This window comes from Tachypleus tridentatus, chromosome 8, assembly GCF_004210375.1.
Source record: "Tachypleus tridentatus isolate NWPU-2018 chromosome 8, ASM421037v1, whole genome shotgun sequence".
Taxonomy (NCBI): domain Eukaryota; kingdom Metazoa; phylum Arthropoda; class Merostomata; order Xiphosura; family Limulidae; genus Tachypleus; species Tachypleus tridentatus.
This window is the reverse complement of record NC_134832.1, coordinates 136,367,110-136,395,055: the sequence shown is the minus strand read 5'-3', so window position 1 is coordinate 136,395,055 and position 27,946 is coordinate 136,367,110. Positions and strand designations below refer to the sequence as shown.

At 32.2% G+C, this 27,946-nt stretch overlaps 1 protein-coding gene across 2 annotated transcripts in view; it reads right to left on the bottom strand.

Annotated features, from left to right (window-relative positions):
- The window catches only part of LOC143223586 (3-oxoacyl-[acyl-carrier-protein] reductase FabG-like), a 36,024-nt gene extending 18,906 nt beyond the window's left edge, over positions 1-17,118 (bottom strand). The window contains exons 1-4 of one of the 2 annotated variants that reach the window (XM_076451714.1): positions 17,037-17,118; positions 13,006-13,145; positions 5,944-6,036; positions 1,308-1,393 (exon numbers count right to left, since the gene is read on the bottom strand). In XM_076451714.1, coding sequence (XP_076307829.1) covers positions 1,308-1,393; positions 5,944-6,036; positions 13,006-13,145; positions 17,037-17,088 — 371 coding nt within the window. In that variant the 5' untranslated portion in view covers positions 17,089-17,118. The remainder of the gene's footprint in view (positions 1-1,307; positions 1,394-5,943; positions 6,037-13,005; positions 13,146-17,036) is intronic. The other variant, XM_076451715.1, reaches the window with a different exon arrangement.
- Between the last annotated feature and the right edge of the window lie 10,828 nt (positions 17,119-27,946).

The window sequence follows — 27,946 nt, the reverse complement described above, 5'->3', positions numbered from 1 at the left end:
GCATTATATTGGGACAATACACTACAAACATTACTTTTATAGCATAATATTGGGACAATACACAACAAACATTACTTTTATAGCATTATATTGGGACAATACACTACAAACATTACTTTTATAGCATTATATTGGGACAATACACAACAAACATTACTTTTATAGCATTATATTGGGACAATACACTACAAACATTACTTTTATAGCATTATATTGGGACAATACACAACAAACATTACTTTTATAGCATTATATTGGGACAATACACAACAAACATTACTTTTATAGCATTATATTGGGACAATACACAACAAACATTACTTTTATAGCATTATATTGGGACAATACACAACAAACATTACTATAGCATTATATTGGGACAATACACAACAAACATTACTATTGCATTATATTGGGATCTCTCTCATTTATCTTTCAAAACACTTTTCTTTATAAACCAATTTACCAAATTTAAATTTTACCATAGTTACATTTTTTAATGTAAAATAAGCAGTGCCAATACAAGTTTAAAAAGGCAATGAAAGACAAAACTTAGGGACATTCGTAACACTGAGACCAGCTGTAAGTGTGATAACAATTAGTGCTACATCTTACATATGACATTTTGAATAAAAATTGGATACTTTACTGAATGGAAACAACACGTAAAACTTGTATTAAGTAATTTTTCTTAATGAATTATATGACCTTAATATGAGATCCGAGACTGTCAATTGATCTTAAACTTAATGCTCATTAACTGGAGTTTAGTTTTGAAAAAAAACAAACAAAAAAAAACACTTTACGTTAAGTCGTTCTTTTTGAGGATTTATTAATTTCTTAGTGTACATATTAGCATTAGTACACATATCACCATTCCAATAAGTTGTTGTCAAATGTTTCATAAAAATGATACTAACATGGACTTCAAACTTTGTGCTTGGCTTCAGAAACTAACCTAGTTTCTCAGTGTAGAGAAATACCCTTTTTCTGCATCAAATTTCATTGTCTTTTCTTATGTACAAAATACTACTCCAATAGAAAGAGAAATAATTACGAATTTATCCCAGTGTGGAGGGCAACCTCTCAACTGAGATAGTCATTTAAGATTATAAATTCTTTACATTGTGACTCCTACCAACCCATAAGTTTTAATTTCTTTCTGCTCCTCTAAACTAGCCTTTTGCTTCCATATCCCACCCTTAAAACAGCTACTGCTTAGAGTGTTTATCATATTAAGAAAAATGTATGTAGCTGCCTTAAATAACAAGTTAGGATATATTTTATTGAAGCTTGTACTGAATTACCTGACGTTGATATTAAACATCTTGTCGTATTGTTCGAGACTGGTGTTTTCAATTGTTCCAGTCTCAATAATGCCCGCATTGTTCACCTGCAACCAAACAATATATATTTCATTACACCATAGTCAAACAATAGTTTCTACTAATCAACTGACAGAAAGAAATTACACCTGAATAGATTACTTGTATTTCATCTGACATTTCACATCATTTACTTACTAATAAAATTCTTGTATTATTCCCATGCATTTATGAAATAATAACCTCTAACTTATTTGAGGTTAGGTGTATGTACAAAACAATGATACATGCATTAGTAGTGCATGTGCGTGCGTGCGTGCACACACATGGCTTCTGGAAAAATCAAACAATCCAGCATTATTTACTACTCAAATGTAAAAGTTGTGATTCCTGCCTTATCTATGATAAAGTATAAAAGTAATCCTTTTACTGTTTCACATCTTTGTATTATTCACTTATATGTATAAAATAATAATAGTAGTATTATTTAACTGTAATTAGGTAAGAGTAATCTTAAATTTCATGTTTGGAACAGCACAGTAAACCCAAGATTTTACATAAGATATTTGGAAAAATACAGTACAATCAAAAGTTAACATTTTCTTACATTGAAAATGCATTTCCAACAGGTACTTGCCAACCCACACTAAACCTTGGTTTGTCTCCAATGTATTGCTAACAATTCACCAGTCTATTATACCCCTTTATTTTTGCTCCATTACAAAACATGTGCTTTAGCATATAACATAGTGATAGTTAGTCACAGTTAGGTTCCATGACTGATAATCTGATATAGCTATATGTGACTAGGATTAAAGAAGTGTACATTGCGAGTGAATTAGCTAAGTGCAGCCCACTCAGACAAAACAAATATCCAGAGAAACACTTTCGGATACATGTTATTATGCCAAGATTGGTATGTCTAGGCAAAACCATCCAGTAGAAGCACTCTGCCTAAGTATGCAAGATCAACAACAATAATCGCAGTTTGCCCAGGCAGAAAATATCCAGTGGAAGTGCCTTAAGATACTATTGAGTATGTCAAGTGCTGCCAATTCAGCCAGAAGACATCCAGCAGAAGTGCCTTGTATAAAAACTGTTTTTTAATGAAAAAGTGCAGTCAGCACAGAATAAAGCATCTATGAGAAGTGCCTTATATCAAGAATATATGTTACAGTATAATCAATACATATATCAATGATAGCTCCCCTCTTACTGAATGGATTCATATGAGCTATAAAGATTGATTTAGATTACTGTACAAACCCCACTCATGAGGTAGCCTCCACAGTCCACCATACAAGCAACTGGAAACAAAACTTGCAAAGACTCCCATATTCTACTACAAGAATAAAGAGTATATGCATCAGAAAGCACATAGGAAGGAATGACACACTTGATAAAGTGCAATGAGAGTGTCCACGATTCCTCATTTTGAAAAGCAGAAAGACCTCAATTGTAAGAAGCAGAGATTTCCTTTACTCATGAAGCCATAAAAATGCATAAATACATATTATAAACACATGCCACCACCAAATAAGTGGCCCATAGTCTTACAGAAATACCCAATCTCCACAGCTAGTGTTATAGAACTATACATTAATTTGTTGCCAAGAAATAATATCAAGCATACTTGACCAGGCAATGCCCACCACTAGGTAGGATCATGAAATATGATATATGTATCGACTGAAAAGGATAAAAAACAATAAGTCAACCCAGTCAAAGACAAACAGATATGAGTAGAGTAATCACAGGAGGAAGGCAGCCAGGATGCACAGATAGTGCAAGATGAATGTATTGGGAGTTGTCCACATACTAGCTGGAATGGCCTCCTCCAGAGGTAAGCAGGTCCGAGCAGCTAAAGACACAGTTAAATGATGTATTTGGAGTGGTGAAACATTATGCAACCATCAACTTTCCATAGACAAGTCACAATACACCAGTCATATGAGTTGAAGAACCCAACCAGCAAGGGTAATAGATCTTGGGAAGCAGAGGGATTACATGTAATAAATAGGCAAAAATGAGAACCACTGAAAATGGCTGTAGAAGACACATAATCAAGTAGGAAATGAACTGGATAGAGAAAACAATCTGGATCCTAATATGAGTACATGTTGGAAAGAGATGGTAAAAAAAATAGGAGGAAAGGCTAAATAACCTTCACAGGCAGCAGATATCTTAGGAAGGAAAACCCAATATGGATAGAGGATAATAAAAAATAATAGAAAGGATGAGAGAAACAGTAATGGCAAAAATATCAAAACAATAAAGATCTCAAGCCCAGAGAAGAAGAAAATAGGTCTTAAGAAAAAGATGATACAATGAACATGTAGCAATGAATTTAAAGGTACAACCAGAGAGGGCATGAAGAACAACACTGAGATCCCTTTCTAGAAGGAGAAAAGGATGTAACTGATAAACTAGGTGATAGGAACAGAAAAGTATGGAAATAATCAGGGAGGCAAAAGCTTTACAGAAACAAGAGAAATGAAAGTTGTTTGATGGGGCAGTCCTACAATTAGCAACAGTTGATACAGACAAACCCTAATCAAACCAACCAGGTTAAGCATACAGACAAGAAAGAAGGCTGAATAGTAGAGCAGGTAAAGAATGCTACACAAGGCATATGTCCATGAGCTGAGCTGAAAGACCAGACAAAAACCATGCATGAAGATGGAGTGTGGCAACACCAGGATGAAACGGGTCTAAACATACTAGTCAGAAGAGTAGCCTGGATGGAGGTAAGGGTCAGAACAAGGTTGGTAAAATTTCCTGACTGTTAGCACTATGTGCCTTACCAAAAAAAGTTGGAACCAGAAAAATAGATTCCAAATTGTCTTCACCCTGATGAAAATCTTTCTCAGAAGCACAGACAGTGGGAAAAGGAGAATTAACCCTTGACCAAACAAAATCATTCAACTTCCTGCAAATAAACATTTGGAGTTCCTTGGAAGATATCATCAATCAGCCATGTTGGAGACAAGTGACATTACTATCTTCAGTGTTAATGAGAACTTCATCATCCATCACAGTAAAATTTGGCTTCATATATCAAACTAGAATTCAACTTGCATGAGAAAAGTTCAAGAAAAATAAATCAAAGTTTGAAAGCCAACAGTCAAAAGGTTATGTTTAAAGTTAGTGAAAGACTGAAAAGCAATCATAAATGAAATAGCAAGGGTCACATAAAGAGAGAACTAAGCACACATCAATACACTTTAACACCAATCAAGAAAGTGAAAACTGTGTTAAGTAGGTAGCACAGTGTGATTGGTGGAAACTAGTCACATGATCAGCACATTTTGAAGTGGTACAAAATTAAAGAGGTATAAAAAATTGGTGTGCTATTAGGGATATAATTTTTAGCAATGCTAAAAGGTAGTATTATTTTGAAATATGTTTCACATTTGAAGTAATACAGTAAAATCAAGATTTTACATCTAATATTTCTACTAACGAAAAACTATAAAACAATAGTACTATTAGCCTTATTAGACAGAGAGTTAAGAACACAGGCATGTACATTAGATGTTAAATTCACAAAATATATTTACATTAAAGCATAAAGATAGAGAAAGCATTTAAGCTTGTGGACTACAAAATAAGCTGTTTTCTACTTTTTAATTAGTTGTCTCATTCAGTTAATGTACAAACATCTCAATTTTTATTAATCACAAATTTTGTCTAGTTACTTGTGACTGCAAGGGCAAAGAAGTAATTAAATGAAGAAATACAGAATATTTGCTTAGATATAAAAAAAAAGTTTACTAGGGTCAATGATCACCTACAAAATACACGTTTGTTTGTAGCTAAGCACAATGCTACACAATGGGCTATCTGTGTTGTGCCCACCGTAAATATTGAAACTCAATTTTCAAAGTTATAATTCTTCAGAAAAACTGCTAAGCCTCCAGGGGATTATATGTATATATGTGTATAAAGATTGCTTCAGTGGGTGGAGGGATGAATTTAGTGTGCTGAATAGCCCGCTGTCACTTTGTTCTTGTTTTTAGCATTTATGCTAAAATTACACAGTCATCTGTACCAACCATCCATAACTTTGAGCTGATATACTAAATAAAAAAATGCAGGTAGTCAAAAGCACCTAAAACCAAATACTGGGCTCTTTAGTTGAACAGTGTGATATGAACATTACTTAAAATGCACAAACACCATAAAATGGTGGATAATGATTTAATTATATAAGAACACAAACCACAGACCCTTGGAATCTCAGCCTGGCACTCAAAGACTACTAGGCCATATCCAGCATATCTCTTTGAATTTCACTAATCTTTTTTATGCACATCATAAAATATATGTACATTATGGAGCTACTCTAAATGTGTGCAAAATTTATAAAATATCTGGCCACCTCCAGTCTTCATTTCTTCACAAAAATCTGTTAAAAGAACTTTTCAGGCCTAATCAATTCAATCCAATCCATAAGCTCATGTATGGTGCTATTTTTCTCATACATAAAATTGTGTACAGACCTCTCTACTCCCATTCACAAATTTGTGTGCAAATTTAAATAATCTCATCCACAAAATCATGGACTGACTAAATGAAACATAATTCTGATACATTTCTTGGTTCAGTCACAACTTACCAGCACATTCAATTTTCCAAAATGTTTTATAGTGTCTTCCAAAATGAGACGTGTTTCCTTTTCCACTGTTAGGTCACCACTAATGTATAGAGGCTAAAGCAAAAAATTTACATGCAGGTTTTAATCAAACACGACATGAAAACCTTTCAACTAATTATAAATCTTAAGTGCATCTCTAAAAATGTACAATTTTTTATATAAATAGGACTATATTTGTCAATATTATCTTAAAATATAGAATTAAATTATCTTCCATGTTATTTTTCTTCACAAAGTAGCTGAAATTAAATGCTAAACACAGTATAGAGGACACTGAGTACAATGATGGTAAGTGAGAATATGGTACTAAGAAAGTAGTGTCTAAGAGATAACAAAAAATATAGTGTTGCAGACAAAATCATAAAGAAAGCCAGATAATGATGATGCATATTACATAAATACTTGGTTAAAAGAAGTAGAAAGTAGGTTGGCGAGATCATGAACAAGGAAAGTGTTTGTTTGTTTTGAATTTCATACAAAGCTACACGAGGGCTATCTGCAGTAGCCATCCCTAATGTAAGACTAGAGGGAAGGCAGTGAGCCATCACCAGTCACCGCCAACTCTTGGGCTACATTCTTACCAATGAATAGTAATATTGACTGTCACATTATAACGTCCCTATGGCTGAAAGAGCAAGCATGTTTGGTGCAACAAGGATTTGAACCCTCAACCCTCAGATCATGAGTCAAACGCCTTAACCCACCTGGCCATGTTGGGCCTCAAGGAAAGTGATTGTGAATTGTAGAAAAATGTATGATGTGCAACAAATACATTTATCAACAACAAATGACAGGTGGGTGTGGCAACCAAGGTCATAATTATATGGTGATTGTTCACAAGATTAAGAAAAGTAATACAAGTAAAATTACAGAGAGAGAAGGTGACAGGTAATATGTGTACTGATGTGAACATAACATAAAATAAGGGCTCTCTAATTTTCCAAACAAAAATAAAACAGACTTAAGATGTTCAGGATTTCTCAGTTCTAAATCTAACTCATTATTCTAAGTTTGTTTGTTTTTTGAATTTCGCTCAAAGCTACACAAGGGCTATCTGCACCAGTTGTCCCTAATTTAGCAGTGTAAGACTAAAGGGAAGACAGCTAGTCATCACCACCCACTGCCAACTCTTGGGCTACTCTTTTAACAATGAATAGTGGTACTGACCATTACATTATAATTCCCCCATGACTGAAAGGGAGAGCATGTTTGTGCGACGGGTGTTTGAACCTCGCATTACCTCAGATTACAAGTCGAACACCTTAACACACTTGGCCATGCTGGGCATGTTCTAAGTTAGTAATAACTAATCAGTCTTATGGTTTGAAAACTGACTTTCTTAATATTAGGAAATAAAACACCATTTATTTTTTGCCTTAACATGTGGTGAAACAGCAGACTTAATTTTGCAATAACTCCTCCTCTGCAAATGCTCACCACTACTTCAGTTCTTGCAACCAAATCTTATTTTTGATTAGTGATACATCTAAATGGCATCCATTCTAGATGGCGCTCTGATTATAGAACCTTCCTGTATCACTTTGAAAAAACTTTCTCTCATTACTTCACTTCATACAATAAAAATCAATGTTGAAAACTAAATTCCCATGACAACTTTGTAATTTTAGTAACACCTTTGATATCATTGTACAACTTCTAGTTAACACCATTCTATAACAATCTGCTCTGTAACAAATGCCAATTAATATCCAACTCACACAGTTACAACATCACAAATGATTATGATTTTGCATGTTTTCAATTCTACCAGACTTCAGTTATCCCTTATATATAATTTAAAAAGTCTATTAATGTTACAGAACATAACCTGATATATCTATGTAATTTGCATCATCAATATTCCCCAAATCTAATCAAGTTTCAGCAATTCCCATTAGATCATTGTCTTCGATTTCAACTTAAGCCCTCAAACATCAATTTTATTTCTAATGCTCCCAACTTTAGAATAATGGAAAATAAGTGAATTATTAAATCTATTATGATTATACCTAAATTTGATATTTATCTTTAGAACTACTATTTAACTCACTGTGCTCTAAATCTTTTAAAATTTTCCAAATTCTCTCACCATAATGCAAATTTAGTTTAAACAATCTTTAATTGAACAAATGAAAGGTTCCCCAAGCCTTGTGCTACCCAAACAGCATATATAAAAATATCTCTAACACAGTATTCATCTTTACCTCAAAATCTCTCACGTAAGTTCAACCAACCCCCCACCTGTTGTTGCTCTAGTACATTCCTAACAATCTTTTAGTTTAAAGCCTGTAATCTATTAAGTAACTTATTCCTGTGCCTAGTTTAAAGAACTAAAATAGCAACATATTTATTTTTATCACAAAACTCTATGAAAGAGTTCTTTGTAAAGACCACAGAAAACGTTAAGAAGTACAGAGATAACTTGGACAACCTCCTGGTTTCAAAATATATGTTTGTATTAGTTTGGGAAAAAAACATTTTTCACTGTATTTTTAATCATCTTCCACATTTGCATGTTACTATGTTTTACAGTAATTGCTTCCTGGATGGCAATGGACATTCAGTTTACGCTTATGTTTACAGAATTTATTCTGAGTTATGAAGTAAATGTATTCTCAAGATGGCTGGTATGGGTATTAAAACTTCAATTAAAATAAAGTACAGATCAACATTTCAACCTTCTTAGAAGGACAGAATGCTGTTCTGTACTCTATTTTAATTAAGGTACTAATACCCATACCAGCCGTATTGAGAAAACAAACTGGAAAAAATTATTGCTCTTCATTACTTTAGTTGCACATATAAATTAAGATATACTAGCTATATATTAAGTATATTTTGTGCAGAAATATAACAACAGATCAGAAAAGAACTTTGTTTCATTAATATGTAACAACAGATTATCAAATAGTAAACTTAAAAAAAACAACTTTACTGAGAGTTTTTCAAACGAAATCTCACAAGGAAATTATAAACCAATCCTCTGAATACTAACCAAACTTCCCTAAATTATTCTTTTTTTACTCCTGTGTTTAATAATAAATTCAACACTGCCCCCTCCAAGGAGACAATTGTCCTGATGTCAGATGCTCCTTTTCTCCTATCTACCCTTTTAACAGAATGTCTTTCACTAATTTACCATCACGTAAGCAAGTTTTGCAAATAAAATGTGTATTATATTTTTGAACTTTCCAAAAATTACAAATCTCAAACACTGCCCATTTCTGACACCTACCACATCCTATAAACACTAAATCCCACTTATCCCTGAACCAGCTTACAAGGAAGATGTTGTGATACAACAGAATAGGTAATGTTTTTAGATTATACAGTGATACCTCAGTTTTCAAACAGCCTTCTGGAAGGGATTATGTTCCCATAAGAAATACTGTAAATTAAATTAGTCTGTTACAGACCTCCAAAAATTATGCATTATGAAGCATTTTAAGTAAAAATATTGCTTATTTATACCTATATAATAATACTTACATGCATAAAGTCAACCACAAAAACTATAAACACAATAAAAAAAGAATAAATGAAAATTTAACTGCACTTCCCCTGTGCTGAGGAGAGCTGATGGCATAAGTGAAAGGTGGTGAGGAACATGGAGAGTAGGAGGGTTATTATTGTTTGGAAGGGGAGTCACCTTCCATAAAAACGTCAGGTAATTCTCCTTCTGAGGTTCTTTCTCTTTTCTGTTTCTTTGCAGTGCTACAACCTGCTTGAGACTTACTGGACCTATTTCTCACTAAAAACTTGTCTAATGAGGTTTGTATCTGCCTGGCACCCTCCTCATGTCTCACCACACTATGTATGCCACTTCTCTTCCTAAATTTTTCAAACCACCCCTTACCAGCCTTAAAGACATCACTTGTATCATCACTCGTTCCAGGGGTGTTTTTCAGGAAGTCAGCATGCAACTGCTTTGCTTTCTTACAAATGATGGTCTCAGAAATGCTATCACCAGCTAACTGTTTTTTGTTTACCCAAATCAACAACAGTTTTTCTACCTCTTCCATTGTTTGTGATCTTTGTTTCGTAAGCACTGTCACTCCTTGTGCAACATCAGCTCCTTTGATGACCTCTTTATTTTTCAGTATGGTGCAGACTGTAGACTTTGCCATACCAAACTGTGTAGCAAGATCAGACACGCGAACACCACTTTCATACTTTGCCATGAGATCTTTTTTCACCACTATTGTGGCTCTAACAACTTTTCTTTTTGCTTTGCTGTTTTCATTATCCTTCTCTGACCCCATGGTGGCTTATTTAATCAAAATATTTAGAAAAACAACAACAACAAAAAAAGAAAAACAAGAACGTTCACAGCAGATTTTAGTGGGGATGTGGACTGAGCAACAGATGTGGGTAAAATGTTTTGGGCAAGCTTGGCATGGGCTGAAAATGGTCAAAGGGTTGTTCGAGTCATCAGTCAGGTTATTTTGGGGATTCGGGACACGACGGCTTGGTTCGAGAAGGGGAGTCATTCGAGAACCAAGGTACCACTGTACATTCAAATATTGCAACAGCAAGTAGTATTTGATATAAATGTTTACTAATGACAAAAGAATGTTATCTCTACTGTTGTTTTGCTAACTTATTAGCATAAATGGGACAAAGTCTACTAACTTATTTTTGACACTGCATTACAACACTTGTATAGAAATAGCAAAGGAGGCTAAGCATGGTTGAAACAAAATGATTATGACATAGCACACAGAATGTTGATCTGTTCTATATTTTATGCTAAAACTGTGCCTTAAATAAAATCTTATATTCACATTAGAAACAAACACACTTTCAATTTTTATTTTAGTGTTTAGTTTATAGCTCGTAAAAGGTAATGTGGTGAACAGCAAATGAAAACAATGCTGTGTTTTAATAAGCTAAGAGTGGTACTTGGTCATCAATATCTCTGAATTAGATTTTAAAAAAATTTAGAAACCTTCATTATGATGTATAAGTAAGCAATCACATTTGCATGTCACAAGTTTAGTTACAAATACAGCTGCTTATATCTCATTGTAATTATATTCACTGAAAGGTCAATATATAGCACATAGATGTAGGTGTGTTGAGAACAGATGTGTATTTTCAGATAACAGTGTTGACATATACAGAGTATAGAAAATTTAATATCGGGTTCAACTGTAACAAACAAATGAGTACCTGTATGTAACTCACTATTTTTATTCATGTTACAATTTAAATACACACTAGCACAGTGACAGCTTATTCTTATCTCTGATTCACTGAGTATTCATAAACTGTTTTCTTTTATTTTTAACTTTTCAACTGCAGGATCCAGCAGATTGTTGGATCCTAAAGAAAATATGATGCTATGGGTAAGTTCACATGTCGGGAAGTTGGTGATGTGACAAGTGAGATAAGAAATATGGAAGGTTATGATGTAGGGCAGGTAAAAAGTACTGAAAATGTGACACATGAGATACAGCATACAAAATGCAATAGTGATGTGACAACTGATATATGGAATACTAGATGTGAATGTGCGGGGCACGTCAGGGAAGCAATATGGAAAGTAATGATGACAGGAGGTGAGACACAGAATACTAAAAGTGATGGTGAAAAGCAGGTGAGATCAAGAAAAATGTTAGTGTTTCGTGCAGCTAAAACAACCTGCAGGACTCACTGGTGTTATTAATAATTAATATGTTTAGTAATTTTCCACATTCTATAGCTCAGACTGGTGATTCAAACTATTATATGTTTTTAGTGGATGTGCTCTACTGGACCCTTACTTCCTATACCAAATTTCAAGGCAATCCAACAAAAAATACAGAAGATAAAAAACCTCCATGTTTGATTAAATTTCTTTCTTTCATTTTCTTTGCATGAAAAGTGTGAAAACTTTAGTTGATAGAAAAAAACAATCGATTTTCATGGGTTTTTCAACTTTTGTACAGTAATCAATCTTTATAACTTACAATTTGATATTAAATTTACTCTAAATACAAAAGTAAAGATTGACTATTTCTAATTTTTTGTCATTGAGATTACAGATGGTTAATCTAGAGCAGCAAAACTATAGGGTGAGAGCACATGCAGAAACACAAGTACTGGTTATTACAAGAAAACTAGATTAACAGTTTCTAGCTCAAATTTTCCAAAGAATCATACTTTTGTCAAATTTTATGAAATTTTCCTAATTAAATGAATTTAATATTATGTAACATCAATTTAAGCAATTAGCATAAATAAAGATGCTTGATTCAGCTGTACCAAATGCATGCAGGTGATGACAAGAAACTGTTAATCTAAATTCCATGGCATTGCTATGAAAGAAGTAATTAGAAAATTAACACCATAAATTTTAAAGAATCTGGTTGGTTCTATAATTTATAGATCTGTTCTCATTAATAAGGTTGTGATCCTAAAGGTAATGTTTGTTACTATTAAGTTACTTTACTTGTTTGTTGGTGTGTATTGACAAAATGTCACATCTAATCAAAAAAAAACCTCAGGTGTGAAAAAATGTACAACCAAAAAGGGATTGAAAGAGTAACTTAAAGGAATGAGATCAAAGTTGGCAGTCAAACTGGTAGTTAGCTACACTTATAGCATCGTTAAGACATTTACAGTATGCATTCATTCATTACTCAGCCAGACTGCCCTTTTAGTTCAAGTTGGGAAATTATGGTGGGCAAAGAAAAATAAAATCATGAAAAGAAATGCAATTGCATGTTCATGATGTAAACACGTACATTCAGATATAACAGACTGTAATATGTGAGACAACTGCCACATTAACACTGTTTTTTAATACTGGAAGGTGAAAAAAACATTTCAGGTGAACTGAAGAAATTGTCTGTAAGGAAGCTGAAATACTTTCTTTTTCCAACAGTGTTTACAACTCCTCAATGTTCTTAAACATGCTATATTACGCAAGTGGTTGAGAAAAGAATGTTGTGTGTTGGAGATAAGAACAAGTAACTGTTAAAAGTGTGTAGAGAAAAAATGTCAACAATCACAATTTATACAAACAGTTTATTAATTCACCTGATGCTTTGATGGTGAAATGTCTTCACATTGTTTTGCAATTTTTTCCAAGTTTTCTTTTTTCCTCCCTGTTAAAGACAATGAAGCTCCTAGTCGTGAGAAAAGCAGAGCTGTAGCTGCTCCAACTCCAGAACTAGCCCCTAGATACACACAAAAACATCATGTGCTATAATCTGGTATAATTAACCCTTTTGCAACAGGTTCAGTATAAAATACACATGTTAATATCACATTTGCACACACTATGTATTTACCCTCGACACAGTATGTGTGCTTACACAAAATTTGGCAGACCTTTAGTGCAGTTTACAAGTATTTTGTACAAAAATAAAATCATATTTTTCTATGAAATACTTTTACCAAAGATTTGTTTGCGAAAATATCAAGTCTGTTTGGTCAAGGATTTGAGTAATTTCCTGTCATAATTAAAAAACTTTCTTCATCCTAAAAATATGAATTATTTGTGTAATCTTTAAAACCTGCTAAATATATTTTAAACATTTTTTTCAGTATGACTTTATAATTTATGTTATTATGTATATCCTACATAGGGTTCGTCAACTGACTGACCTCGCAACCATCATAAAAAATTAGGAAATAAACATAAATTATGTTTTATTTTATGCTAGAATGACTATGTATTATAACACAAAAATACACATTTGGTCTGAGTAGCTTAAGTCTCATAACATTTTATATTTAGTTTTTATTATATTGACCTTCTAGTCATGCTTAGCTAACATTACATAACTTGCATTGTTGTGGTGAACATTCACTCATGTTATACCATATCTAATTATATAAAACTAACCCAGTCTTGGCTGTGTTTTATTTAGTAGACTAGAGTTTTGTATTATACAGTAACATTTAAATTATACATTATATACATGTATATAGATTATTATTATTATTATTATTTAGAAATAAGTTATAAACCTTATTTCTCTTAAAATATAGAACAACAAATAAAGAAGTCAAGGAAATAATTCTCTCTTCTAGCTACAACCTTTGAACTCAGTTGCTGCTGAACCTTGGTTGCTAAGCTTTTTTAAAATTTCTCACATATAGGATGTCAAACAATTTTTTTAGGTTTTATGTTTATATAGTTGAAAAACCAAAAAATCATAAATAACTATACTGATACCACGGAATTCCACTATAATTTATTAAGCTTGGTAACTAAGCTGTTTAAAAAAAGTATGAAACTTCAAGCAGATTAAAGATAAGCCTACCTCCTTGAAATCTTGAATCAAAAGAACACGGTAGCTTTTTCATACACTAAAATAACTGAGAAAACTACTAGGGGGGCATTCTGAGCTTTTAATTGGTTATTCACATGTATTACTATGTTTTAAAGTAATTGTATATAATGGACTGTTTCCAAAAATGGAAAAAGAGATGAACATGGCCTACTGCACTTGATTCAGTACATAAGCCATACTTCAGCAAAATATAAAGACATGAGGTTTTCATTTTGTGTTATAACTTGTCAATATTGGTAATCTGAGTTCATAATTTGTCATCAGAAACATCCCAATTTTAACCAGTGCTGCATTCAACACCCCATCTGACTTACTATGATCTATATTTAGATGGCTTACTTTATTTTTTAATTTAAATTTAATAAATTACCTCATATATAAAGTTTGAATTATAATATACAGTTTGATTCTAAACTTATTAACATTAATACATAAAATAGTAATTCAGTAAAATTTTGAATGCGACTAAACAAACGAGATGATATGACCTTTAACCTGTGACCCGTTACAAAAAAGGTTATTAATTTTGAATGACTTTATTTGTCTGAAGAAAAAAAAACTTGCATAAAAGATTTATAAGTACAATTCATAGTATTACACACTATTCTAACACCATTACATAGAAATCAGATTTTTAACAATAATCAAACACATTAGAACACATTATCTGTAACTTTGTATAATTGCCCTAGAGTGCATTTAGAAATACATACATTTATAGCTATCACATTAATGTTTGGATATTAAAATAAAAGTGTATTTTCACCCAGGCTTGACAGTAATAATTGGTCTAGTTAATTTTTAATTCTTATATATCTGTTGTTTTTTTTTAATAATTGGAGGTTAAATACATTTTTAAAAATTTGTGACTTTTCCTATATTGAGTCAAAATAAACTGAAGATTTCCTAGTAGAAAAAATAAAACATGCTTATGAAATCTGATAATAATTAATTTTGGATAAAGAACTAATGTAACATTTATAGTTGAAATTTATTTGCCAAATGATGTATCAAACACAGTGATTAATGTGCCATATCAAAATAGTAAGAATGTTAAAAAAATGTTTCATTTTTCTTGAAGCCATTTTAGTTCTTATTATATGAAACCATACTTTATTCAAATTCTGCTGGAGAAGAAACGATAATTATAACTTAATTATTTTTCTTATTGGAATTATCTACAAGTAAGCAGAAATATCACATTCCAGATTGAAAAGCAAATGTTTCATTAGCTTTTAGTTTCAAAATTTTATTCAATGGTTTCCTTAAAAGAAGTTACATCACATAACAATTCCAACCGTAAATATTCACAAAGGTACAAACAAAAAACGTTCTTATTAAATTACTGCTGTCATGTTACTCTCAGAAGGTTACTACTATCAAGATTTGCAAGTCTAGTATATAAGATTTTTACTTTCTTTTGGCAATAAAAATATCTGGATAAGACTTATGTACATCAAAAACACCAAAATACAGATTATAACCTGAAAAACAAGTCCAATACTAGTTATAATTGTTATACTAATTATTTATTCATCTAAATCTGTACATCTGACTAAATTTTATTATATACAATACTGATGGATTTTACTGAGACTGACTGATGGATACAGACTTGCTGAAAAAAATGATGGTTTATTCAATTTTTAAAATTATATGTAAATCCAACACACAATTCATCAAATGTTCGTACTTATCAGATATTAAAAACAGGCAATAACTAATAAATAATGTATATCTAACAATCATGATTCTCACTAGGCCTAATTTCCCTGTGGGTACATAACTTTATGCAGTTTTGCAAACACTAAGTTTAAAGAGAAACAATATGCCAACAGCATCATGTAAATCATGTTTACACAGCCTTGGTCTTTTCACAAATATCTGTTCTCATGTTATCAAATCACTCATCTTCAAATACAGGTTAGTCTTAATGTTTAGTCCTTTCATACATCACGTGAAATGATAACAATGGCTAAACTTGTAACATATATTATAAAAAAATTCAGAGATCTGAGTATGCTACATTAAAACGATTTTTAAGCACTGACAAATACAGCTGATATAAAAGTTTCAGTGGAATGGAATGTATAAGAGCTACATTTGACATCAGTTGGTGTTTTGTAAACAGTGTGATGGCACTAATCATTTTCAGGAAGAGTACGTAACAGCCCTTTTCAAGTATTCATACTCAGATCAAAAGATGTTTTCAGATTATGAATTTAAAATTTGCAAGACAAGGATAAATCTTGCACTTAATGGCATAAAATCAGTAAAATCTACCCACATGCTCCAGGCAACACAATCAAGAAGACTTAATGGTTGGAAAAATACACAAGTTACGAGTAAATCTGTTTCTACGTACATTCATTTAACCATTGCATAGCTGTTTCAGCTGAAGAATAAAATGGTATTCATCAGTCAAGTCACCAAATGCAGCACCTAAAGGTTTTTGTTCAATCAGAATATTGTTATGAATGATGGGAAAATGGTCTTTGTATATTAGATGAATTATGTAAAGTATGCAGGAAGGAGTATAAGAAATGAACATGTTCTTTTTTTAATGAAGCATTTTCCAGGGATATTGTTAAAATGCATAGCCATCAGATAGAGTATGACCAGATGTGGTAACATGGACAATAATTATATCTTGAGGCTCTTAATCTGTTTTGACATAAAAATTTAAGTAAAATACTGGCATTTGAGTTTTATAAGACAAACACAATAAAAAACATGAATATGATACGTTTTTTTACTACAACAGCTAACCTGTTATAAGAGCCACTTTTCCAGTTAGATTAGACAGTCCTTGGGCTGCCATAGCTCAAGTCAGTATTGGAAACTGAAAAACATGTTAAACAATACATAGTTTTCTCTAAAACAGTGTTTAAACTCAAAACAAATATAAATTTTAGTACTTTACAAATACTGTTAAAGAAGTTTAACATAATTGTATGCCATACTTTAATGCTTTTATATAGATAGTGTATTCTTGAAATTAAACAGTATAAATATATATAAATACTAAAGGAATTTATCAGTGATTCAATGATTATTTATATGTGTAACAACATATTATATAAATTCTACAGATGAACTACATTGTGCATCATTTGCATTTTGTAACAATGAGTCATATAAGGAACAGTTGACAGAACATTTATTCTTACATACAGGATAATTGCATTTTAATGTGACAGAAGTGTTCAGACTTAGAGTATAATGGAATTTTTTATAATCTAAATTTTAAAATTTTTGTAATTTTGGAGTTAAAAGTAAATGAGGAAAACAATGAAATAAAAAGCAAAAGAAAATGTAAATGGGAAATTTGGATTTTGAGAAGGTTTATTTAATTACTGATATAACTGACTTACCTGTTTCCTAAAGTGACTGAAGAAATCAGTTTCCTTCAGATCATTACATGGAAAACTATAAAAATAACAAATTTGTTTGCTTGACATATTCTGTTGCGAAAATTATATCACACAACACATACTGAATCTACTGCTACAATATAAAGAAAAGCAAACAATTTCAAGCTACTAAAAAGAAGCATGAGATTTTATTTCAGTAATAAGTTAAAATACACTTCAGTTAACATGCTATAATCTGTCAAAACTGTGAAGTGTAATGAATAAACAGCCCTAATATATTTTATGTTCAAATAATTGTTTCTTAAGTTACTACAATTTTAGCTTTTTAAACATTCTGTGTTAAATTTGAATGATTAAAATAAATATACAGTATCTACAACTATTATCAGTATTACCTACCTAACTACTTGCAACTAGCGTTGCCTTTAACAATAATTGACTCGCATCATAAACATGTGCTTAAATGTGAAAACATGTATTTTGAAACAATAAGAAAAACGTCAGAAAAAAAACAAAATTATTGCCAACATATTATTAATATACTAAATATTTCATAACTATAAAGCTAAAAAAAATCAACTATTAATAACTAATAGTAATGGGACTACATTAAATAGAGTATTGTGGAAACACCAACTGGACCGTTGAGATCACTTTTCTACATATAAAAAATGAGCCCCAAATTAGTTGCTGTAATTGTTTCTCCAGACGATATATTAGCAAATTCATCCTAATTTGAGCTCTTCTCCTCTTCAACCAGGAAAAAAAAAATTGTTCTAGATCGTCACACAATAAGTAAAACTAAAATTAATAAATTAGAATTTTCAGACTATTTATTTTACTATGAAGCTATAAGCACAAAAATAAACAATTTATAATGATTATAGTTATATATATATATACCTAATGATCTAGTACTAGCAGTATATATTACAATTGTCTTGACAAAATTATTTTAAAATGACGTGGCCAATACAATTACGTAACACTTCCTACTACGTTTCTACTCAAACGTGTGACCTAATTTTAGAAGCTAAGTTCAACTACCTTAGTAACAGTTCCACTGCCGATTCTGTGAATTTTTAATTTATTGTAAAACCACAATTTATAATTATACATTTTATATTATTTTCTCTATTAATGCATTTGAAAAATACGTTTAAACATTTTTTACAGCAATGTAAATATATAAAGTTGAATACTTTCTAAGATAAAACGTAAACAAAATATTGTTAAATTAATTGAAAAGTTTAAACATTTTGAAACTCACCACGTTTCTCTGTTAACATAATAACAAGTTTCGCCCTCTAGCAGTATATTACTTTTTGAAATTTAATGTTAACTTTTTAGTGATATATATTTTTAATATAACTTTAGTATTCTTTGCAAGATAAAGTAATGGTGTGTAACGACGACTAAAAAATACTCGAGTATCCTCTTAAATTTAAGCTGACATCTCAAATTCTCTAGACTTAGAGAGGACGAATACTTGGTTTTAATCATGACTAGTTTTGCTGAGCTCCATCTTGACTCTGAGTTGTTGTTTTTTTTGTTTTTTGAATTTCGCGCAAAGCTACTCGAGGTCTATCTGCGCTAGCCGTCCCTAATTTAGCAGTGTAAGACAAGAGGGAAGGCAGTTAGTCAACTCTTGGGCTACTCTTTTACCAACGAATAGTGGGATTGACCGTCACATTATAAAGCCCCCCACGGCTGAAAGGGCGAGCATGTTTGGTGCGACCGGGATTCGAACCCGCGACCCTTGGATTGCGAGTCAAACGCCTTAATACGCTTGGCCATGCCGAGCCCTTGACTCTGAGACTGAGATTCAAATACAACAATACTTTAAAACACAATATCAAGATAGTCGGTTACATCGAAATTATCGAAAAGATCTTCGAAAATGGATGGTAAATCGGCAGAGTGACTACGTGCTTGTCTCTGCTTACATTTTATATGGATCCTACATCAAAATTTCAATTAATCAATTCTTTTTAAAAAGTGTGTCCAAGTTAATATAACTTTGCTTGTAACTTTCTCCCTGTTTTGATGACGTCAGTCTGTAGATATAAACGTTGTCGTCGGTATTTAATGAGATCTAACTGAACATCGATTGCTGTGATAGCGTCCATTTATAGACATTATAAACATCTATTTATATAAGGTATTTTCAGTTTACACTAGGCATACCTTTCCTTCTTGGCTAATTTTGATTGGATAATTTATCTTATACATTCAATAAAGGCATAATAGATGGTTCGGGCATTCGACTTACAATCTGAAAGTTAGAGGTTCCAGTCCCTGTCCCACCAAATATACTCGCCTTTCCTGACCAAGGGTCATTATATGTGTCGGCCAATTCCACTATTCATTGGTAAAAGAGTAACCCAAGAGCTGGTGATGAGGAGTGATGACTAGCAGCCTTCCTTCTAGGGCTAAATTAAGGATATCTCAGATAACCTTCATGTAACCTTGCGCTAAGTCCAAACAAAAAATAAACACACAAGTATTCACTAAGTGTGCACCACGTTTCTTCTCTTTCTTCAAATTAACCTTTGTGATGTACATATTGTTCTCATTATTTGAAGCATTTGAAATTCGGTGAAATGCCCACAATTCCACAAATGCTTCATTAAAAACAGACTGATGCTTTCGAAAATATAGAACTCATGAAGAAACAAGCAGTAATATAACAGATCACTTATTCCTTGGCATGACCTTCTGTTCTTATGAAGAAAATGGATTAATGCAAAAGGTTCTGCGTGGACTGCCGGAATAATCAATGAAACCAGACGAAGAGAAGTCTACCAACTGTTAGGGACTGAATTTACTTTGGATGATCTAGCTGCAACAAAATGCTTTTCAATCTTGGTTCTTAAGAGTATATATTAACAAGTGAAAGTAAAAAAAAATAACTAGAAAAAAAGACAGCCTTCACATCAGTTGTCCTAGTTTGTCATGTTACCATTTGGATTATATTATAATCTGCTACATTTCTATGATTAATGAAGTGTGTTCTGTCTTGGCTACTTTAAAAAGCTGTACTCAGCTACTTTGATGGCATAATCACACAAGTTAAGTCTCAGTGTACTAACTACTCATTGGTTTCATTTCTTTGTCAAAAACATTATCCTTTTACTCATGTTTTAAACATTGTTATAATACTTAGTTTGCAAGATGCTTAGAACTCTTCTGGAAGATCAGATGGTAATGTATCATCTACAAAACTTTGAGGATGTTTTTTTTTTTTTTTGGAATGCAGTTATAATGTGAAATCATCAGACACGAGAATGTCATAATGTCCTTCCACAATTCTCGGTATACAATAAATGGACTATGAACTATTTATGAAATAACTCTAGAATAGTTTCTATCTTTAAAATTGTAGAATAGATTATTTCAGATATTCTGCATATTGTGATGTAGTGCAGTCGATACATTGTTCACATTAGTATGCTATGTATAGTTCGTCATCAGTGTAATTGTTCTCTGGCGTGGAATTCATGTGAAAATATCCTATAGATGTTTATTATAAGGTAGACAAGGAAATAAAAAAAATATTGCGGATAATCTGGTTAATTATGGAAAATACTCCACGTATTGGATGATATCGACTTACTATTGTTCCAATCAAAACAAACTTTGTTTTTGGGGTCACACGACAACTGAAAAGTTTTTTTTATAATTATTCTTGTGTGTGATTTTGTGAATCGATATTCTATTTATCTCCCTTTTTTCTTCTTATTTATTGTGATTCGATGTTGACAATGTAACTATTGTTTTCTTTGAATAGTTGTCTGCTTTAGTTTCAAACATTTAGTTAATAAAAGTCCTTGTTGGGAATTAGTTTTAATTTCTGAAATGTGTATAATTTGAATTGTAACTTATATGTTATCCTATTAGTGTTGTTTATTTATTAGCGCAAAGCTACACAATGGGCTGTCTGTGCTGTGTGCATATTATGGATATCAAAACCTGGTTTTTACTTTTATAGGTATTTAAAACTTAACACTGTGTCTTTGGGGGGTGGGTGTTAATAACATGATTGTTTGAAAAACCACACTGATAACGTAGTTGTTAGATACTTTACATTAGTATCATGGTTGTTTGATACTTTATATCGTGATTAGCTGATACGTTAAATTTTTAACGTAATTGTTAAATATATTACATTTACAACGTGGTTATTTGATATTTTATAGCAACTTTAGCCTAAAATTAGTAACGTTGTAATATGATGGTTCTCGTTGTTATGGGCACGGCATGACCAGGTGGTTAAGGCACTCGACTCGTAATCTGAGGGTCACAGGTTCGAACCCCCGCCACACCAGACATGCTCGCTCTTTCTGCCTTGTGGGCGTTATAATGTGACGGTCAATCCCATTTTTCGTTGGGAAAAGAATAGCCCAAGAGTTGGCGGTGGGTGGTGATGACTAGCTGCCTTACCTTTAATCTTACACTGTAAAGTAAGGGACGGCTAGCACAGATAGCCCTCGTGTAGCTTTGCGCAAAATTCAAACCAAACCAAACTAATCGTTGATATAAACCCATTACAACAATTTCAATATAGAATTGTGCACACAGACTTTTAGTGTTTATCAAAAGTTTATTATTTGGTAGTCTAACACATATTACAAAGCAAGTTTTATATCGCATCATGCCACATCCTTTTGTCAATAACAATAACTTGTTGTTCTTTTCAAAGCACAAAACTACACAATAGACTTTCTGCACTCTGTTCAATATTGTTATCGAAACCCAGTTTTTAGAGTTATAAGCCCACATATTACCGTTGAGTTACAAAGGGATAAAGATTAAACGACATTTTTGATTTACGTTGTAGAGAAGTAGATGTCCCTACTTAAATAAGTATATACAGTGTCTTGAAAAAAGTATTCACCCTTCTAAAGTTTCTACACCTTGTCGCAAGTCTGAGCTTGCAATTATGAAACTTTCAAACTGGACATTAAATTTAAAATTTCCATAATTTAATGCAAACTGAGAAAGCTAAGGAAACGTTGATATAAAGTAAGTAAGTTAATTATTTAAAGAAAATGACAATATTCTCTACATAAGTATTCAACGCCTTGGCTATGACAATCCTAAATTGGTTTGGACACAAGAGACTAGCTTTGAAGGTAGTAAAAATTAGTATAATGACCTGTGTGTGTGTGTAATTAGAGTAGTTTAACTTAAATTCATAGTAAATGCATCTGCTCAAGCCACAGCTCACATAGTGATACGACAATTCAACCATGAAAACAAAGGAACTTTCCAAATAAGTCAGGAATAACGTGATAGGGAGGCACAGATCAAGAAAATGTCAAAAGAAAATTTCAAAGTCACTTGTTACCCCTCTAAGTATGGTGAAATCCATTATTAAGAAGTGGAAAGTGATTCATAACATCCGGTCACTATTTATAACAAGTGTCCTTCCGAAGTAAGCAGCTTGACAAGCAAGAAACTGGTTATAGATGTCACTGTGAAACTAACAGTGACATTGATTTGCAAAGTTCCATGTCTGAGATGGTAATCAATTTTTATACCCGCACAATATTCCGGTCCCTACATAAAACTGACCTGTATGGCCGAGTGGCAAGAAAAAAACCATTACTGAAAAACAATTATTTTAAGTTTCGTATGTGGTTTACGACAAAGCTTAACATGTAGCAGAAGATTTTGTGGTCAGAGAAGGCATAATTTGATCTTTTTAGTCTAAATGCAAAGCTTTGCATCTAACGCCAGCTCAACACAGTACATCACCCATTCAATACCATTCCAACTGTCAATCATGGTAGTTGAGAGTTGAGTATACTATCTTAAAACGATTTTAGATATGGAAATCAGCACGTCACTTGAGGTCGTATAAAGTCGGAGTGTAAAACAAGTTATATTAGAACTATACTTTGACATAACTTTATGGGATGATGCATAACAGCCCTTGTTTGATGCAAAATATTCATACATGCAAATCACAAAGGTGTATTAATTTGGGGGAATTTTGAACTTTCAAGACGTGAACATCCCGATGACTTCTGTTGTTGGAATCTAAAAGTGAAATGTGTCAACTTGAGGGATGATGCATAACAGCCCTTGTTTGATGCAAAATATTCATACATGCAAATCACAAAGGTGTATTAATTTGGGGGATTTTTGAACTTTCAAGACGTGAACATCCCGATGACTTCTGTTGTTGGAATCTAAAAGTGAAATGTGTCAACTTGAGGACCAAGGACTGTCCAGAAAGCGACCTTCAACAAGTCTTACTCTCTCGTGATAAGCAAGGTGCAGCGTCTTGTAGCAAATAGTAACCAACGAAAATAGAGAATAGCACCAACAGTCGTCCATGGGCTTTAAGCAAAACCAAAAATTATTGATAAAGAATTATATCTCTCTGCAAAAGCAAAAAAGTTTTGTGTACACATGTTGCTTTCAAAACGCTTCCAGATAAGAAAAACTAAATGCAGAAAAAGGTTAAAATTTACTTATCCAGTGAAAAATAGCAGTACATGATAACATTCAACGAATCACGTGTGTACCATGATAATTATAACAAGTCTAATTTCATTTTTTTGCCAGTAAATGGCTAAAGCAATACTTAAAAAGTAGTATTCGGCATGTCGCGAAATTTTTAACGTATTCATGATCACCGCTGAAAACTGCACCAAGGACAAACTACAGATCAAGGTAGTGGACACAAAAGTCATGGTGAACACTGCGTGCTATCATAAAAATATTATAGACACTTTGTGCTACATGTAAAGACATACTCTTTACGAAAACGAGGTCAACAGTGTATGGATTCATTAATATAAGGCTTTCAGTCTCTCCTAATGTTCAATTGCCGCATACTTCAAGCATTTGTATAATGAAATAAGTATTCATGCTATTTGATATAAAGACGTATTAGTTGCTAAACTGAAGGTCTATAGATTTTTTTATATAATCGAGCTGTAGAAATGTACATTAAGAAACTATTTTTCTTCTACGGTAGATGAATTATGGAAAACATCTATGGAGGAGTAGTGTGTTTCGGATATAAAAGCTTTAGAATGAAACCTTTTCAATGGACTCTTCTCTGTAGGTCGTCTAACAGAGCAAAGCGTTGCTAGATGGACAATCACGACGCAATGAGGCTCAAAATCATTTTAATTTATACTCAACCCTTTGTAGTCAAGGCTGTAAGAGAGTCTGTTAAATATCATAACGTTATACATTTATTATTTTTATTATATTGACCTTCCAGTCGTGTCTGGCTAACATTACAAAAGTTGCATTGACGTGACTAAGAGTACTGATGCTATCGTATCCAATAATTTAAAACTGACCATTAGTCTTTACAAACTGACCTGTCTTAACTTTATTGGACTAGTATTTTGTAACATACAGTCACACTTCAATTATTATACACTATATATGTAATAGATTATTACTGTATTTAAATAAGTTCTTAAACGTGTTTCTTATTAAAACTTAGAACAGTAAAGAAAAAGGTATAGCAAACAATTACATTTAGTTACGACGACCTTTGTACTCGTTTGCTGCTTGTCATAGGTTGCTAAGCCTTTTCAAATTTCGCGAGTAGAGGATGTTGAATGATTTTTTTTATTTTTTGTTTTCATGTGCACTTTTGAAATTACCAAGAAATCCTAAATAACTATATACATACCATAAAATTCTACTATAGTTTATCAAGATTACTAACTAAGCTCTATTTTATCTAAACAATATGTAACTTCGAGCAGACTAAACCAATAACCTACCTGCTTGAAATCTATGTTCAAAAGAAAGGGGTGACTTCCTAGAACTTTAAAATGGGTGAAAAAAGTTACTAGTGGAACATTATGAGCGTTCTATTGGTTATTCACATGTCATATATTAAAGTAATTGTATATAATGGACCATTTCCAAAAATAGAAACAGGTGGATGGGGCCACTGTGTTTGACTCAGTTCATAAGTTATATCTCAAAAATAAAAAAAAGATATGAGGTTCTTATTTTATATTCTAACTTGTCAATATCAGTAATTTGAGTTCCAAATTCGTATGAAACTTTAAACTTTGCATTTGGACATCAGAAACATAATTTAAGCCAATACTCCATTCAACATACCACATGAGACAGAAAAATCGATATTTAGGTGTGTTCTTTTAAATTAAGAAATTAACTCATAAATAATATTAAAGTTTGAATTATAATTACAAGTTAATACCAAAATTATTGGCATAAACTCATTAAATAATAGTTCAACAAAATTTTGAATGCAAGTCAACAAATGCGATAATATTCTATAGCTTTTGACCCGTGACCGGTTGCGATAGGGTTAAATCACCAAATGAAAATACAACCTAAAAAGGTCATTCCTTAAATCACCAAATGACATCAAAATTTGATAACGTCATTCCTTATACCACCGAATGGCATTAAAACCTATCAATATCAGCCTTAAATTACCAAATGACATCAAAACCCGATAACATCACTTCTGAAATCGCTAAATGGTATCACAACTGGTTTACTCACTCCTTAAATCACCAAATTACATCAAAACATGATAAGCCACTCGTTAAATCTTCAAATAACATCAAAACTTACTAATATCACTCCTATACCAGCAAAGGAAATCAAGGCCTACTAGCATAATTTCTTAAATCAGCAATTGACATCAAAACCCGCTAATATCATCGTTTAAATATTGTCTATTCAACTGATTATATTCCATACTGAAATCATTATATCTGATAATTGAAAAACAGGTAGATCAAAACAATTATTTTCATGAAAACTCTAAAATCAATATTGTGATAATGAGTGTTTTGATCTGTTCTATTTGTTTAGGTTTCCCAATTATATTGATGGATTTCTGGATATTTACAGAATCATTAAGTACAGTTATTATAACCGTAAGCATCGTAAACAATAAGTATCCGGCTATTATTATCTGCTTCCAATAAGTTCTCGAAATTCTGTTTGCTTTAATTTCTGAACCAAATTATGGCATTCTTTTATTATTCAAAATACCAGTATTTAATTGGTAGCTGTGATGTATGTTAACTAATAGTAAAGAAAAGTGAGTTATGAGTAATGAGAGTTAAGCCTTTCTTCTTCAGGAATAAATTGGATAAAACAAAAGGAAAACGTAAGATCCATAAACAATCAGCTTATCGATTTTTATTACAATTATAGTTGTATTATTAATCTTAGCATTTTTACTATTATGAATAAATTTAGAATAATTTCTAAATTATGAGATTCTTTAACTTATGTGTATTTTGTGTGTATTTTTCTTATAACACAGCCACATCGAGCTATCTGCTGAGCCCACCGCAGGGAATCGAACTGCTGATTTTAGCGTTGTAAATCCAAAGACATACCGCTGTACTAGCGGGGAACTTCTTTAAGTCAGAAGTCATACATGACTTACACCTAATTATTCTATTATGAAGGTTTGATTTGTTTTAAATTTTGCGCAAAGCTACACAAAGGCTATCTGCGCTAGCCCATCCCTAACTTAGCAGTGTAAGACTAGAGGGAATGCGGCTAGTCATCACCACCCACCGTCTACTCTTTTACCATGGAATAGTCGGATTGAACGTCACATTATAATGCCCCCAAGGCTGAAAGGGCGAGCCTGTTTGGTGTGACGTGGATTCGAACCCGCGACCTGGAATTAGGAGTCGAGTGCCTTAATCACCTGGCATATAGAACATTATTATAATATAACAATTTCTACAAACACACAATAACTGAAAAAATATCTAATATAAAGCCAGAAGTTTGAGAGCCTTCATTTTCCTTCTGTGGGTTTTTCTGCATATGAAACGCCCCCTAGTGGCACAACAGTATGTTACAATGCTAGAAATGTGGTGGATAGTGCAAAGATAGCCCATCGTGTATATTTTTATTTATTACAAAAGATATAGTAAACTAATTTTTATGCTCTACCTGTTGATGACAAACGCAGTTAAATCCTAAATTTAGAGGTAATAGTAAAACATTTTGCATTTGGAATTTTAATCATTATTTAGAAATTCATGTTTATTTCTTTTCACTAAGAAAACCATTTTATACTTTTATAACGAAAAAATTGCTCCGTAAAAAGGTAACATGAGATTTGTTGTGATGTGAACGCCTTTTTTTTCCCCGCTGCTGAAGCGCGATTATAATTAATTAAATTTAGAAATACGATAAACCTAATAGTAGTGTCTATCGTATTTTTAATATTATCTTTTTATTCAATGCCTCAGGTTCGAGAAAAAGAAGAGTGTGTATTACAAATATCTCAATCATACAGTGCCCACTATATCC